General features: G+C 39.7%; 1 protein-coding gene across 3 annotated transcripts; it reads right to left on the reverse strand.

Moving 5' to 3' along the window:
* Positions 1–265: 265 nt before the first annotated feature.
* On the reverse strand, positions 266–10,888 carry LOC146473325 (uncharacterized). 3 transcript variants are annotated; one of them, XM_085118549.1, is made up of 3 exons: positions 10,830–10,860; positions 4,632–4,748; positions 266–3,380 (listed from the first exon to the last, which is right to left on the reverse strand). In XM_085118549.1, exon 3 carries the CDS (start codon positions 3,361–3,363, stop codon positions 1,921–1,923), a length of 1,443 nt encoding a protein of 480 aa, XP_084974675.1. In that variant the 5' UTR covers positions 3,364–3,380; positions 4,632–4,748; positions 10,830–10,860; the 3' UTR covers positions 266–1,920. The 3 variants fall into 3 exon arrangements, with proteins under 3 accessions (XP_084974675.1, XP_084974674.1, XP_084974673.1); XM_085118548.1 differs by lacking the exon at positions 4,632–4,748 and having other exon boundaries at positions 10,830–10,888; XM_085118547.1 differs by lacking the exon at positions 10,830–10,860 and having other exon boundaries at positions 4,632–6,348.
* Between the last annotated feature and the right edge of the window lie 4,786 nt (positions 10,889–15,674).

A 15,674-nucleotide genomic window follows, 5' to 3' on the forward strand; every position in this document is an offset into this window, starting at 1 on the left:
AAAAAGAAAATCCAAGTTCTCCCAACCGGAATCGAAGTTACTTGTTTGGATGCTCTTCCACTGAGCTATAGGAGATTTGTGGGAGCTAGGCCATTAAATTAGATCCATGTGACATCCTTTTTAGCGGCTTCTAATTCACTTCAAAATAGCTATTATTCCATGGTTCATCAAATGGTTTATCTGCCATAAATCCAGCAAAACCAGACTTCAGTAAGTTATTAAAGAAGTCCCTTAACAGCACAAAAGCAATTAACAGACTAACATCTGCATGGAATACAACATAGTGTAGGCCAATTTATTGCAACACAACATTACGTAAAATGACAGGAACATGTGAGTTCCCTAATGTAAATTTTAAAGTTAATTTTGATGATACAACATGCAAAAAACAATCAGTCAGTGCTTGCAACCTGATGCATAACTACTATGTAAAACCTTACCTGTGGCTCAGGTTGAATTATCACAAACTCCTTCTCATGTTTGCATCAGGCTACATAAAACATTCATCCCATTTTCTACTTATTATCCAAACTAGCAACCTACCGTAAGAAGCCTAAGCTACTTGCAGGTTGCAGAATATTTCCTAAAAATAGACAGTAAGGTAATATTGTTATTTGTACAAATTATGTAAAAAAAAGTAATAAATGTAACTACTATGTATGAATGAATGAAAATAAAAATGAACTTGAATAAAACAACTTGAATAATGTCAAAACAATTAGTCAAACCATGAACAGAAAGGTGCAGAAAGGGGCTAATCTCTTCCCACGTTGACACTGCCACTTAAATTTAGCCTTGCATAATTACTCAGAATTCCCTTCCTTATGTAGGATGACCTTGAAAATATTTTTTCCTTGGCCATGGGAAGCCTGTGCTTAGTTTTTGAGAACATGAGGCCAAAAACATTGATTCCACGTAGGAAAAGCAAAGAAAAAAGTGGAAAAACGGACACTTTAAAGCAAAAAAAAAAGTACCGATGTTCTGTAATTAAAATTGAAACCACATGCATAAATTCAGGCACTGAAAAGCAAAATGAAAATCAGCCTAAAAGTCTATATAAGACAGTAATACTCCCAGCCTTTCAATTTTACAGTAGAATGCATAGTGCCATGGCCTTTGAGTAGAATTGAGACTAGAGTTCCCTTTGTTTTGATATAAACACTCCTTCTTTTCATATGTAAATTTAAGTATTTGTTCTTACATGTATGCAGCCAACCAAGTTAATCAATGAATCAATCTCTATTTGCCCACAAAAGTATTACTATGGCTTTTACAATAATGCAGTCTGTTATTAATGTTTGCTTACAGAGCAAGTCTTAACAAACCCTTATGGCTTTTCTCTCTCTCCTTTTCTGTTCTTTTTCTTTCTTTTTAATTCTTTCAGTGGCCATTTCCCTTAACTATAAAATTTTTGAGGTTTAGCAGAAGGTAAATGGCAACTTTTGACTACTCTCAGGCCAACAGGACCAAAAATGGTTGCAACTTGGAGGATTGTTGTTTTAACAGTTCGCGATCACCACATTGCACATGAAAAGCAGGAAGGTTTGTGTCGGAACAAAGACAACTCTCGTCTCCACTCAAAGGCAAGCTCACTAATCACATAACTGTGAAATGGATTTATTTTATTATTGCATTCTTAAAAGCATGTCTATCCCACTGAAAAATGACAAAATTCCATGTAATCTTAAATTAGTAACAAAAGCCAGAGGTTACATTAAGATTTTGAACAGTTGCAAAAGAGGTTAGTGCACCTAGGTAGGGTAGTTGACTTGAACATGATTTTTATTGAAATAGTAACTGTTGGTTGCAGTGTAAGAAGCCAGGCCGAGTTGTGTTCAGAGGCAGTCAATTTTCCAAGCACCTTGCCTTTAATGAGACCCCTGAAAAACTATCCCTTACATCCTCTTGCTAACAAGCCTTTCAGGTATCCTCAAGGTCCATGTGACGTTCATAGTGCTCTAGAAGGGAAGCATTGCTACTCAACTCCTCCTGACAAATCCAACAGCTATATGTTTCATATTGGCTAAGGTTTGGTGCATGTTCCTGTGAGGACGGTGTTACTTCATTATCACCTCTTTCTGTCATGTGTATTTGGGCATGTTTCTTCAGAATATTTAACCGAGAAAAACTCTTCCCACAATCCTTGCATGTATAAGGTTTTTCTCCTGTGTGTACTCTTTCATGTCTCTTATGACATGTTCTGTTGGTGAAACGCTTGCTGCAATGCTTACAAACATACGGCTTTTCTCCTGTATGAATTCTTGAATGTGTCCTTAAATAGGATGAAGAAACAAAGCATTTGCCACAATGCTTACACATAAATGGCTTCTCTCCTGTATGAATTCTGACATGTAGCTGGAGATGACTTGGACGCGAAAAACCCTTGCCACATTGCTTGCATACATAAGGCTTTTCTCCTGTGTGGGTTCTTTCATGAAGACGCAGGCTGCCTCTTTGAGAAAAACACTTGTTGCACTGTTTGCACCTGTAAGGCTTCTCTCCTGTATGTGTCCTTTCATGCGCCTTAAGGTGTGAGCTTTCAGCAAAACACTTGCTGCAGAAGTGACAGGCGTGAGGTTTCTTCCCTGTGTGCGTCTTAATATGTTTCAGTAGGCTGCCTGAGTCGTAAAAGCACTTGCCACACTGTTCACAAGTATAAGGCTGTTCCCCTGTGTGAAATCGTCTTTCATGCTGGCGCAGACTGTTTATATAGGAAAAGCACTTATCACATTGCTCACATTTGTGAGGTTTTTCTCCTGTATGTGTTCTTGTATGCCTCTGCAATGTGATTGCATGAGCAAAGCACTTCCCACACTCCTTGCATGTGTACGGTTTCTCACCTGTATGCGTTTTTTGATGTTCCTTCAGACTAGATGGCACACTGAAACACCTGCCACATTGTTTGCATGAATATGGCTTTTCTCCAGAATGTGATCGTTCATGTATTTGAAGAGCACTTCCTGCATTAAAACCCTTGCCACACTGCTTACAAGTAAAGGGCTTATCCCCAGTGTGAATTCTCTCATGGATCTTTAGAGCTCCAGATTGCACAAAGCTCTTTCCACAGTGTTTACATACATATGGCCTTTCTCCAGTGTGACTTTTAATATGTTGCTGGAGAGCGGAGGCTTTAATAAAACACTTCCCACACTGTTTGCATACATATGGCTTTTCTCCAGTATGGATTCTTTCATGTATATGCAGCGAGCCTTGTTGGGAAAAGCACTTGTTACAATATTTGCATTTGTAAGGTTTCTCTCCTGTATGTGTCCTTTCATGTACTTTCAAGTTGTGTTTATTGCTGAGACACTTGCCACAATGCTTGCACGTCGTATTGCTGCTAGTGGTACACTTGTCAGGCATCTTTGAGATTGTATGTTCTGCAAAATAAGAAATCACTTTTCACTTGATTGAAAAAAAAGTTGTCCTGAGTAGTGTGAATCGTGTGAAACCTAATGAGATTAAAGAGTGATCTACAGTAATTTATCATTACAGCGGTAACCAATAACACGCGACCTTTCGCCTTCAAAAGACTCCGATAAAGTTGCGTTTTGATGGACGTCAATCATAGAAAAGCCGTTGAAATTATTTTGAATTCTGAGAACATTTCAAGGCAACAGAACCAAGAAATTGACAGTTTTATCCGCTGACGGATGGTAAACTTTATTAAAGTTGATTTCCAAGCCAGATTATCTAAAAAAATGAGCTTTGTTTAGACGAAGCTGTATTTTTTTTATGAAACATTTGAAATCACTACACCTGATAATAAATCTGCGATGCGTGCAAGTGAGTAAATTATCACGTGCAGTGAAAATTGAAATTTTTAATTCAAAAATACCTTTTATTTGCACTTGATCTGGCTCGAGAATCAATTTAAATAAAGTTTACCTTCTCTTAGCGAGGTAAAATTCTTAGTTTCTTGCTGGGTTACCTTGGAATCTTGTCAGAATTCAAAATAATTTCAACGGCTTTTGTTTGATTGACGTCCACCAAAACGCAACTTTATCCGACTCTTTTGAATGTCGTAGGTCGCGTGTTATTGGTTACCGCTGTAATAACAATAATCTTTAATAACAATATTAGGAGGCATTTTTACATTTCAGACTGTCATATAATAATATTATTATAATAACATCTGTTTATTCACAATTTTTAAGTGAAAAAGGAGATAAAAAGGGGTTATCACTTTCTAGTTTATCTCCTTACTTACAATAACAATAACACAAACAAATAACACATTTTAAAATACAAAATATTACACACTTAGATAAGGCCTGAGCCTATTAAAAATGTTCAAATTTTCCACCTCAGTAATTTCTTTTGGTAAGTTATTCGATGTGTAAATTATGCACATAAAAAAAGAATGTTTAAAACTATTTAAAGTTGTGGATTCAAACTTAAGTTAAGAGGTGGTTAGCTCTTAAGTGTAGAAAATTATGTGCAAAAGTAAAAAATGTTGAGAAATGTTTATTGTCTTATAAGACTCATTAAGTGAAGAGAATGATCTCCTTTTTCTCTTTGTCCAGGAGAAAATAATATGTAATTTTAAGCTCAAATACTGTGCCTGCGTTTATTTTCTAACAAGAAGAAGGCAACTTGGAGACCATCTCTTAAAAAAAAGTGTTCTTTACCTGTTACCTGACAACATTCTTTTAATTGAGTGTATGTACAAAGTAGCTTGGCAGCTTCCCCAGTCAATGTAGGACTGACAAAGCCAAGAGAACTATCCCGCCATACTGAAAGAATAACTGATTGCTTGTAGAGTTATAGTCTACTTCAAGATTCAAGTAGCTTTGAACACAAAGGTAGTATAATAAGTAGCAATCAATGCTAAACATAAAAAGAAACGTATTTAGCAACTCCTTTCGAACTATTAAAATTGAACTTGATAATAATAATATTGCAAGGTCCAGAGGACAGAAACAACAAAAATGAAAAAAAAAACATGATTACCAAATTTCTTTTTTGAGTCCTCTTGGCCTCATTGTCAAGTTGAATTCTAAATCACCAGTAAACATATTGAAAGGGGCCTATAGAGTCCTAAAGTGATGATGTCACAAAAACGAAATTTATGAAATTATGGGATTTGTTAGTATATTCGGAAAGAACATACAGTAATGAAAAATGCCTACTTGCCAAAGATCAACATGCAAATGTTTGGGGGTGAGGTAAAATTAGAGGGATTTGTATGGAGTCATCGCAGAATAACAGAGCTAATATCTCGCCCCCAAATTGCAATAAGATGCTGATTTTTGGGAAGTAGGCATTTTTCATCATGCTCTTTCCGAACATACTAACAAATCCCATAATTTCAAAAATTCAAATATTTGTGATGTCACAGTTTTGGACTATTGTGTTCACTATAAATCAGTGAAAATCCCAACTGGTGGTAGGCTGGCCTGTTTGCTATTTACATAGAGTGGTCTTAGATTTGAAAACAGGGCTACTGTGAAACAAATCCAAGTGGTCAGAGCGGGATTGAACCACTAGGACATGCTGCCTCCCATGACTCCTTTGGATGGATTACAGAAACAGAGCAGCACTTGGTGTGAAAGTTATTGAAATGACACCTTGAAATGTCTGGATATGGATAACTAAAATCAAGTAACTAAAGATACAGTTCCATGTTCAACATTTGCAGTTTATGCCAAAGCTCAAAGTGATTTCTACACAAGAGTTTTCATCATTAAATGATGATAACATTTGTGCAGAAAGGACTTTAAACCGGAAGTACTTCTGAATCAACTGTATCAAATCAACTTAAATTTGTAGGAAAGTGGCTCTTACATCAAACTGTCTCTATTAACTGACCTAATGGGCTTTACCTAGCACTACTTGGCTTTGAGTGAGGCAGATGTGTATTCAAGTGCTCTTGACACTTACGTACTGGTAATTTGGCTTTGAACCATTCCAAATGTCTGAATGCAAATGGATTTGATTTAGAAGTTGGATGGAAGTTCCAGGTCAGCATAACATTTGACTTTAGGTTTTGGTTTTGGTTTTGACAGTTAAAATATTTTTCTGTTGCAAGTTTTCATAACACTCTAAGTGCTTACAAACCACAGGCAAATGACGAGTTTTGTGCAAAAGGGGTGCATATCGTTTTACTTTTGCCCAAAAATTCAGATAAATGCTCCAAACTTGCTAAGGGTGAGAAGTCGCTGTCAGCTACTTGATCATTACTGTTGTAATATATTAATGATTTCATTCTAGACCTGGCGCCCCTTTCCAGAGCCAGCGGGGCCTTGGAGTGAATATCTATAAATCCTATAATAGGATGTTATTATGGATAGTATAGGGTTGTTTTTTAAATTTTAAATTATTGAAATAAAATGATTGATTGTTTTGTACCCGAGAGCACATGGTGACAGATTGTTGTAAGCTTAAACATTAAAACTGTTCTGTATATTATTGCAAACATGAGTTTATTGTCTGGTGGGGGAGCAGTTCTGATATCAGTTACAGCCTGCCCTATAGAATTTGTACATCAAACCTTGCAAGATATTAAATATATTTTACAGAGGGTAATTTATGTAGAGATTTGGATTGCAGTGGCAGTTTCCTGTCATCAAATCCTTTGAAATTCATCCTTGAAGCAGATAGCAATTAAAGGGCTGGGAGCATAACCGCCTTATGTCGAATTTCAGCCCGTTTTTCGATGTAGCTCGGATTTGTGCAAACTTTTGCATGTCAACTGCAATGGGATTGAAAACCATTGTCCAGTATTTTTTCACGCCGCTTTGTGTTTCGTATTAATGCTATTGAGAAATTTTACCATCTTGTAAAGATATATCGGTAACATTATAGACACTGGATGACCAAAAGGACAATGCACTGAGGATTAAATACTTGTATTCAATATACACTCGTTGTCTTTGAAACACGGCACACGAAAGCGGTGTTGTTCGCGGGAGGAACGAAAGGAATGCTGTCACGCTTTTATTTGATTCTGTTACAAACTACTACGTACGTGACAGGAATGTCCGAAATGTAAACAGTTACATCCTCCAAGAGAAAATGTGTCCATTTCCTGGCGTAAAATCCAGCTTTGTCCCGTTTGTCGACATATCACTCTTCATAACGCAAAATACTAGCATTCTACACGATTAACAGGAAGACATGTAGCCATTTCAACGATTAACAACGATTAACAACGATTAACGGCAGTTCTATTAAAAGGTAAAGACTATCTATTCTTTTTTACGGGCAGTCGGTGTTAACCGTTGAAAATCTATGTTAATCGTACTTTTATTGAATCATTGCCTTGAAATTGTCAAGTTAATCGTTACATACCGAATTTCAAGCCTGGCAAACCACAACTAAGGCTTGCAAAACACCTTGCACATAGCGGGATTTGTCTCTAATGCTCCCGCGGGATTTGATAATCGAATTGAAAAATTCATCACGGCACAGTCATCACTACCAAGGAAGGATTCTTTGGACAACATTTCCGCCAGTTCCTGTGAACTGCATTCCTCAATTTCATAACCTTTCAAGAGATCCATAGATGTCGGTGCGTTTACAAACTTCACCAAACAAAAGCGAAACCAACTAGCCAGTACGATACGCAAGTTGTTTATCCCGACTGCCTTGATCTATTTTGGGCTTGTTACAACCCGCAAAAGCAAACCATGATATCATCTCAAACGTTACTTATAGAAACAACAACTGGTGCGACTAAACACGGCTCGTGGACAGTGGAAACTTTTAGCCTACCGATAATTTGGAAAACGAGTCTGACGTGGACAAAACCTATAAAAAATTTGCTTTCCAAGCGCGTTCACTTGTAGACAAGCAAACTACCAAATACCCCTCCCCCTCCCCCTCCCCCTGACTCAATGTTGTCTTTTGGGTCACGAACAGTTTCCTGGCAAGCATCACTTTCCACATCAACATTGCATAAGGGGGAGGGGGGAAGGGAGAAGTAACAGTTGTAGAATTATGAAGGGAGAAACAGTAAGTGAGTGGTTTTTTGGCTGTCTGTGTTCGGTTCTCATTGCATAGGGGGAGGGGGTGGGAGGGAGAAGTAAGCAAGTGGTTTTTGTTCTGTTCGTGTTTGGTTTTCTCAAGGAGTTTTGTCCACGATTGTAAAATTCCAAGCCAGGGAGAGCCAAAATTCGGACAAATCCGTGCGAAATCGAAAGCCGCGCTAAAATTCGACATAAGGCGGTTATGCCCTCGGACCTTCATATGAGCTATTCCCTACGGGGTTGAGCAAATGAATATATGAATATAATATTCATATATTCAATAAATTATGAGCTATTCCCTACGGGGTTGAGCAAATGAATATATGAATATAATATTCATATATTCAATAATAAATTATGAGCTATTCCCTACGGGGTTGAGCAAATGAATATATGAATATAATATTCATATATTCAATAAATTATGAGCTATTCCCTACGGGGTTGAGCAAATGAATATATGAATATAATATTCATATATTCAATAAATTATGAGCTATTCCCTACGGGGTTGAGCAAATGAATATATGAATATAATATTCATATATTCAATAAATTATGAGCTATTCCCTACGGGGTTGAGCAAATGAATATATGAATATAATATTCATATATTCAATAATGAAGGGCTGGGAGCATAACCGCCTTATGTCGAATTTCAGCCCGTTTTTCGATGTAGCTCGGATTTGTGCAAACTTTTGCATGTCAACTGCAATGGGATTGAAAACCATTGTCCAGTATTTTTTCACGCCGCTTTGTGTTTCGTATTAATGCTATTGAGAAATTTTACCATCTTGTAAAGATATATCGGTAACATTATAGACACTGGATGACCAAAAGGACAATGCACTGAGGATTAAATACTTGTATTCAATATACACTCGTTGTCTTTGAAACACGGCACACGAAAGCGGTGTTGTTCGCGGGAGGAACGAAAGGAATGCTGTCACGCTTTTATTTGATTCTGTTACAAACTACTACGTACGTGACAGGAATGTCCGAAATGTAAACAGTTACATCCTCCAAGAGAAAATGTGTCCATTTCCTGGCATAAAATCCAGCTTTGTCCCGTTTGTCAACATATCACTCTTCATAACGCAAAATACTAGCATTCTACACGATTAACAGGAAGACATGTAGCCATTTCAACGATTAACGACGATTAACAACGATTAACGGCAGTTCTATTAAAAGGTAAAGACTATCTATTCTTTTTTACGGGCAGTCGGTGTTAACCGTTGAAAATCTATGTTAATCGTACTTTTATTGAATCATTGCCTTGAAATTGTCAAGTTAATCGTTACATACCGAATTTCAAGCCTGGCAAACCACAACTAAGGCTTGCAAAACACCTTGCACATGGCGGGATTTGTCTCTGATGCTCCCGCGGGATTTGATAATCGAATTGAAAAATTCATCACGGCACAGTCATCACTACCAAGGAAGGATTCTTTGGACAACATTTCCGCCAGTTCCTGTGAACTGCATTCCTCAATTTCATAACCTTTCAAGAGATCCATAGATGTCGGTGCGTTTACAAACTTCACCAAACAAAAGCGAAACCAACTAGCCAGTACGATACGCAAGTTGTTTATCCCGACTGCCTTGATCTATTTTGGGCTTGTTACAACCCGCAAAAGCAAACCATGATATCATCTCAAACGTTACTTATAGAAACAACAACTGGTGCGACTAAACACGGCTCGTGGACAGTGGAAACTTTTAGCCTACCGATAATTTGGAAAACGAGTCTGACGTGGACAAAACCTATAAAAAATTTGCTTTCCAAGCGCGTTCACTTGTAGACAAGCAAACTACCAAATACCCCTCCCCCTCCCCCTCCCCCTGACTCAATGTTGTCTTTTGGGTCACGAACAGTTTCCTGGCAAGCATCACTTTCCACATCAACATTGCATAAGGGGGAGGGGGGAAGGGAGAAGTAACAGTTGTAGAATTATGAAGGGAGAAACAGTAAGTGAGTGGTTTTTTGGCTGTCTGTGTTCGGTTCTCATTGCATAGGGGGAGGGGGTGGGAGGGAGAAGTAAGCAAGTGGTTTTTGTTCTGTTCGTGTTTGGTTTTCTCAAGGAGTTTTGTCCACGATTGTAAAATTCCAAGCCAGGGAGAGCCAAAATTCGGACAAATCCGTGCGAAATCGAAAGCCGCGCTAAAATTCGACATAAGGCGGTTATGCCCTCGGACCTTCAATTTATGGATGCACATTTAACACACAAATTCCTCAGGGCATAATAAAACTGGGTGAGTTTGAAGTGATATATTTTGCACAAAACCCTTTAACCCTTCATGTTAGCTACAGTATTAGGTTTGTATTCAGGGCCTGAACAATCTATGAAAATCGATGATCGGAAAATCAATGGATCAATCGATGGCAATCGATTAGGGTTAGTTAACTGGCATCGGCCAATCAATGAACAATCGACAATCAGACAAAAGTAGCCATAAACTTCATCGAGAGCGACAGTGTTCGAGCTATAGCGAGTTTTAATACGCAACAGGACGGCTGATGTGGTGGGACAGCAAATTGTGCTTGTGTGACCAACGTGACGGCCAAGTATTCATAAGTCACTCTAGATTGCAACATTCCTACCATTCCCACCGTTCGTGGTTTTCAGGTTGTCACAAATGAGAGAACACCAGTTTTAGTCGAACATCGCCCAAAAATGTGAAGGAACTAAGATGTCATGTTGGTTACACAATGATATTTCACCGTCCCCTTCCCTCAACCGTCCTGTAGCGCTGAAACTGAAAGCGGGAGCATTCTGCATTTGAACCTACAGACTCCAAAAGGCATTGATTCTTTCGCCTGTTACGTTATGAACAGAACATAAAAGTCAACCTTACCTCAAGAACAAAGCAAACTTCATATAAAAGAATCTTTCTGCAACAACACGCAAGAACCCAGTCCACTCGCAAGAGGAGTCCATGTTTAGGTAGGTACTTCATATATGATGATTTGTATGTCCCCGATTATTATTTTGGTTATTAATTATGATGTTCCACAATTGAATTCTTTTTAAAATCATTATTTCCCCAACTTTTATTTTTGATTACTGTGTCCCCCTTGTCACTCTATTACGTTGTTGCCCTGTAACCCTGTTACTGTGTTACCTTGTTACTCTGTCTTCATAACTAGGGAAGTATTTCAAGACCCCCCTTTTAGCGATGACTAAAACTTGAGTTCCCCCATTTTCTCCCCCGTCCCCCCCCCCCTCTCCTATCAAGAATGAACAGTCCCTTATACGTATGGACATCACTTGAGTAGGTAAAGAGGCGACAAATGCCGAGGCGCAGAATTTGTAGAAATGTCATGCATAAGATCATAAACCGTTTGAAAAAGCACATTGAGAGGTAAGATGTTAGCAGAGATAAAGAAGGGGGCAGCATGAGACCCATTACTAGTAGAGAACATTAGCCGAAGGGCACGTTTCTGTAGGATACCACAAGTATCTTTCTCTCCAACCGTGTCAATGTAACCGACACTGATTGTTTCCAAAAGATACGGGGTTTTTTTACAGACTGCAGCGTCATTATTTTCCAGTTTAACACTTTTGATAAAAGCTCTAACAAAAACCCTGAGATTTGTCTACGATTATGTAAAAGGCGACTTTGAGGGTCTGTTGTCAGCAATTAATCTCTCTTCGATCATAGCCAATGACGATATAAATACTGACTGGCATCAACGGAAAGACATGTTTCTTGTAGCGGTCTCTGACTATACACAGACCAAGAGGCTAAAGGGACGGAATCCCATACCTCGGATGTCTGGTGCCATATACTTAATTTGATCAAGAAAAAGGAATCTATAAGACAAAAGCTGAAATTATGTCCCTAAAGCCACCTGCCTAACAACCGTGATGAGCTTCTTGGTTCCGTCGAGTCCGACCTCAACACAAACCTGAAGCGTTTTTGGTCTATATTGAAGCTGAATTCCAAATCGCATACAATTCCTGATCGAGTCTCGACGCCAATATCAGCCAGTCCATTCGCTGACCCAGGTAATCGTACGCCGTTAAGATCTTCAGCTGAAAATCCTCCGCGGGAAATAGCCAATCCAGGGCCGTAGCCAGTACGAGGCAAACCGAGGCACTTGCCTCAGTCATTGTTGACAAATTCACAAAGAGTTAAATAACTGTAAATCAGTAAAAAAAAAAAAATGTTAACGCAACATGATATTATGTTGAATGATAACGGGAATGAGGCAGCGCCCTGAATTACAGATGAGAAAAATTAAGCAAAAATTCATGCTAACCAGGCAGCGGCTTTCCAAAGAAAACTGCCTTGTTTTCATGTGTTTTTCCGCCATTTCTCGAGTCTTCTGTCTTCTCTGATCTGAGTTAGAAAAATCTATGAAAATGCGGCGTTCTATCAACAGCTTTTTTCAAAGAAAGTGTAAAGTAGTTGCTCTCATAACATGCTTTTAGTTCTTCTCAATAATCGAACCAAAATTCAACCTTGTTTTGGCATTACTAGTATTCAGCGAAGCAACTTTGTCTTTCATTCCATCTAGTAGAGATAGTGGTGTCAGTGAAGAAGCCACCGGAGATGGTTGGAAAGACGTTGTAGAGGGAAAAACCGGACAGGCGGCAGCGCCATTAAGTACAGGAAGCTGTTCGTGCGAGCGCAGGTCAAGCGCTCTCCACAGGTTGAAGACCTGGTGCCGTTCATCGATGGGCTCTTACAGGCTGAATGGCCTTGCATAAGCCTATGTCCACAGCGAAATCCCTGTGGACTCGCTAAGGCCTCTACAGCGGTGGGATGCTAGTGGGCATAGGCGAATGGCGCTACCATTTAGCAGCTAACTTCGTTGCCATTTAGAACGAAAATCCTCAAATGAGAACGGCCGAGACCAGGTTTTATGAGCATGCGAGACTGAGCACCCCCCCTCCCCCCCCAATAAACCCTTCTTTTTCACGAAACCTCTGGTCAGGCACACAGAGCCCCTAAAGTAGCATTTAAATAGCCCCCTCCCCCCCCCCCCCAAAAAAAAAAGTTACCTCGATCTCTAGATCTAGGTGGCCTTAAGGGCTTTTAGCGGAATTTTTGTCAAATAAGGTTTGATCCCAGTGTTTAGTTTAAACGTAATCATCATAAAGACCCTTAATTGGTAGGCGGGGAATTCAACCATGGATATTGCCTCAGTCCTTATTTTTTTCTGGCTACGGCCCTGCAATCTGTTTAACTCCTACTTCGCATCAGATTTTCGCCCATGACATCCCCTCCCCCTTCATCTGAAAGCGCTGCCAATGCACCAGCCTCTCCTGATATGTCGGAATTAACGCTCACGGTTAGCGAAGTCCAATCCGTGCTCGAAGCCCTTGATGTTACGAAAGCCACAGGACCTCATAAAAACCCAGCGAAACTTCATAAGAAAACAGCCTCTGTAATTGCACCATCTCTTTGTAAACTGTTTAACAACTAAGCACCAGGTTCTTTCCCGCAGAACTGAAAGGAAGCTAACGTTGTTCCTGTTTTTAAAACGGGTGAGGTTGAGTGCACAGAGAATTACAGGCCCATCTCCTTACCGTCACTGGTAACCAAAGTCTTGGAGCGATGTGTATTTAACACTTCAAATATAGACTCTTCGAGGCGGTAAGACATTATCAACATGGATTCATTAGAGGGAAATCATGCACCTCCAACCTTTTGGAAGTTTGGGCCACGTGGGCTCCCTAGTAGACGACGGAAAACAGGTGGGCATGATCTATATGGATATGTCTAAGGCCTTCGATAAGGTGAACCATGGCTGCCTGCTGCAAACGTTGCACGAGTTCGGATTTGGAGGCAGCGTCTTTTTAATTGCAGTGGTTTAGCTCTTACCTGATGAGTCGCTACCAACGTGAAACAGTGCTGGGTGAAACCTCTGATCCTCTGCCTGTCAGCTCCGGGGTACCTCAGGGCTCCATTTTAGGCCCGATGTTATCTCTCATCTATGTAACTAAAGGCCCGTTTACACGTTAAAAGAGAACGAACGGCCCGGTTAGAAACAAGTACCGGTTCCAGACGAAAACTCCCGTTTACACGTACAAATTCTGTACTATACCTAACAGAAAAAGGCACGGTACTTGAGAGCCCCTTGGAACGGGTACTAGACCGTTTACACGTTGTTTTCTTCGAGACCGGTAACGATAGAGCCCGCAATAATTAAACAAGACTGCTTCGATTAGTTGTTCAAATGAGCTTACACATACAGTACACTGTGCGTATCTCCGAATATCACAGATTTACAAGCACTTTTCTGGTTTCTTCTGAAGAAGAGAACACGAAATTCATGTTTGACAGCGCGAGTGATTCCTCAAAGAAATGCTTCTGAGAGAATGTACCGAATTAGGAGAAAAACAAGGCTTACGGTTCTCCTATTAACAGCCCTTGTATCGCACTTCACAGTCGAACGGAGTTTGTTGCAAATTTCAAGAACAAGCGCTTGGTTTGCTCTTGCATACAGCCCTTACTCTGACGATCATTGGTATGATAAACAACTGACGTGGAGTACTACGGGCTCAGAAAAAACGTATCAGAACGGTACCGAAAAAAGGGCGAGCGTTTACACGTTAAAAAGAAGACAAAAATGTGGGTACGGAACCGTTTTTTATCGGTTCCGTTCCGAAAGGGTCCATAGCCGCCTATGGACCTTTTTAGGAACGGAACGGATAAGACTAGAACGGGTCAAGTACCGTTTACACGTCAAATTTTGTCGGAGCCGTTCGTCTTTTTATCCGAGCCGTTCCAATTTTTTCGGTCGTGTAAACGGCCCTTAACTTTCCCGATTCGGAAATGGAAAATCCTGGGGGTGGGCGGGTCCCATGTGAAATTCCCTCCATGGTGGGGGTATGGATATTTTCTGGAACCACACAATGACCAGTATGTACCACAGCCTTTACAGCACTACCGACATGTATGCAATGCAAACCTATTTTTAAGATAAACATTACATTGTAATCACGGTGTTAAATACGAAACGCACAGCGCTGTTCAGCAGCGCTGCAAGAGAGCTGTTAAAGGGCTAGCTGCAGCAGTCGCAAATTTTGGCCGCAAAAGCAGCGCACTGAAGCCGTCTAGCAGCATTACAGTCGAGCCAGGTCAAGCGTACCCCCGTAGATTCTATTAATGAATCTATTATTTGAAAATTGAACCCGTTAGTCGTTTCAAGAATTCAAATCAAAATTCGATTTCTGATTGGATTATACGAACAATGCATGAAACCGGAAAACCCTCACTAGAACTCTCACTAAATGGACATTTTTACGTTTATACACTTGCGTTTATTCCGTTAGTTATTCAAAAAAAAAACTGAAAAAAGGATTGAAGCGATTCATCATAATAACTGACCAGTTCTCTTTTTGAGGTATATGCAAATTAAGTATGTGACCTCACAGTGAAAGATGTTCATTTCAGTTGACCTTCGACAATGGCAATGACCTTCGGAACATGTGTTTCGCAATTCTTCGCGGTATAATGGACAGTCTTGTGAAATATATACCAAACTTTTTTATGCTACAAGGTGGGTAATGCTATACATGAAAGATAAACTGGAATTTTTCAGCCCGACTCATTTGCAAGCACTTGACTTTGTGCTCTTGCCATGACCAAATTTGCATCATGAATTATATGAACGTGTCAACAACATGCAGGAACAGTTTGAACGAACGAGGTGTTTCAAATGTATTGTAGTTTGAATTTTACAGGCTA

This window comes from Pavona decussata, unplaced genomic scaffold (assembly GCF_977016875.1).
Source record: "Pavona decussata unplaced genomic scaffold, jaPavDecu1.1 SCAFFOLD_94, whole genome shotgun sequence".
In the NCBI taxonomy this organism is placed as follows: domain Eukaryota; kingdom Metazoa; phylum Cnidaria; class Anthozoa; order Scleractinia; family Agariciidae; genus Pavona; species Pavona decussata.